General features: G+C 57.8%; 1 protein-coding gene across 1 annotated transcript; it reads left to right on the top strand.

Moving 5' to 3' along the window:
- Window positions 1–491: 491 nt before the first annotated feature.
- LOC123057293 (putrescine hydroxycinnamoyltransferase 1-like) lies at window positions 492–1,913 on the top strand. Its single transcript, XM_044480357.1, has one exon. The coding sequence runs from the start codon at window positions 492–494 to the stop codon at window positions 1,911–1,913; it is 1,422 nt and encodes a 473-aa protein (XP_044336292.1).

Below are 1,913 nucleotides of genomic sequence, written 5' to 3'. Positions count from 1 at the left end.
GCTAACCGAGCTAAACAGAAAAAAAAAGAGAATTACACTAGAAAATTTGATAATAATTAGGAAGATCTAACCTTCCATTTTAAACATGAAAAAACCACAACCGTTAGATCCACTTTAAACAAAAGAAATTACCGACCAATGCCATCTTCGCTAGATTTTTAGTGAACTGTGAAAAACATATCCTCTAAGATCTATCCCACAGATTCACCAGTGTCCATACAGAAAACCATTCCCAAGCCATCTATCTCACTTCATATTTAGAGGTCTACTTTTTTTATACCTTTTTTTTTGCAAAACGGTTTACACAAGTCTTTTCTAGGAACAATTTGAATTGAACCATGATAATCTCTCCGTATAAGGGTACAAAGCCGACACAATGCAAGCGAGAACATCCACATCCTTTCCATCACTATCCAATTCAAATATAAAAAATCATTTTAAGAAGATAAACCCCTGGACCGTGTGCACGTCTATGCATGTAGACTATAAAAATGGGAGAAGCGCGCGAGCTGCTGCAAGAGCGCTACACATCCGTCTCTTCACTCGACCTCAGCTCAGTCAGCAGGAGAAAAATGGGCGCAGCGCTTTCTACGAAGAAAGCGACGAAAATGAGTGTGGACGAGGTGGAGGTGGTGGAGTTGTGCATGGTGGCACCCTGCCAGGAGACGCCTAGGAGAGGCATGTGGCTCTCCCCGCTCGACCTCTTGCTGCTCAACAGAGGCCACACCCCCGCCGTCTACTTCTACCCGTACCGCTCCTTGCCCGGTGACTTCTTCGACGTGGCCAGGCTCAAGGCAGCGATGGCCAAGGCACTCGTGGCTTTCTACCCCCTGGCCGGCCGTCTCGGCATGGACGGCAACGGCCGGGCAGAGATCGACTGCACCGGCCAGGGCGCGCTCTTCGTCGTCGCTCGCTCGGACCTCACCATCGACGACTTCCGCAGCTTCTTGCCGTCGCCCGAGCTGAGGACGCTGTTTGTTCCCCGCGTCGAAGACCACTCGCCGTCCGTCTTGTGCGCTGTCCAGGTGACCTTCTTGAAGTGCGGCGGGGTGGCATTAGGGACGGCGCTGCACCACGTCGCCGTCGACGCCATCAGCGCGTTCCACTTCTTGCAGACGTGGTCTGCCTTCTCCAAGGGCGGCGGCGCGGCGGCGCTAGAGCTCCCGTTCCACGACCGCACCCTCCTCCGCGCGCGCTCCCCACCCTTTGTCCACCCCGACGCCTTCTCGGTCTTCAGCCCCCAGCTGAAATTATCCGTCGAGCCGTCGGAGACCGTCGTCACCCAGGCTTTCGTCGTCTCCAAGGACCAGGTCACCGCTCTCAAGCGTGCCTGCGTCGGCGGCGACGGCGGCCGCGTGAGCACGTTCTGTGCCCTGAGTGCCCACGTGTGGCGGTGCGTCTGCGTCGCCCGCCGGCTGCCACCGGACGCTACCACCCGCCTGACCTTCCCGGCCAGCGTCCGGCGCAGCATAAGGCCACCACTCCCGCCTGGCTACTGCGGCAACGGGATCATCTGGCTTGGCGCGGCTGGCAAGGTGCGAGACGTCGCCTCCTCGGAGTCGGAGAACCTGGTGTTCGTGGCCGGCCAGATCAACAGCGCCGTCCGTCGGATGGACGACGAGCTAGTGCGCTCGGCGATAGACTACTTCGAGCTCACCGAGATCAACAGCAAGCCGGCGCCGGGGCGCATGCCAGAGACGGAGCTGCGGGTGATCAGTTGGCTTGGCATGCCGGTGTACGACGTGGACTTCGGGTGGGGGAAGCCGCTGGCAATGCTGCGTGCAGTGTCGGAGCGCGCCGGGTTCGTCTATCTGATGGACAGCAGGAAGGGGGACGGCAGCGTGCGCGTCCTCATGTGTACGGAGGCCGCGATCCTCAACGACTTCCAGCGCCTACTGTACGCCCGGTTCTAG

This window comes from Triticum aestivum, chromosome 3A (assembly GCF_018294505.1).
Source record: "Triticum aestivum cultivar Chinese Spring chromosome 3A, IWGSC CS RefSeq v2.1, whole genome shotgun sequence".
In the NCBI taxonomy this organism is placed as follows: domain Eukaryota; kingdom Viridiplantae; phylum Streptophyta; class Magnoliopsida; order Poales; family Poaceae; genus Triticum; species Triticum aestivum.
This window is presented reverse-complemented; position numbering and strand designations above follow the sequence as displayed.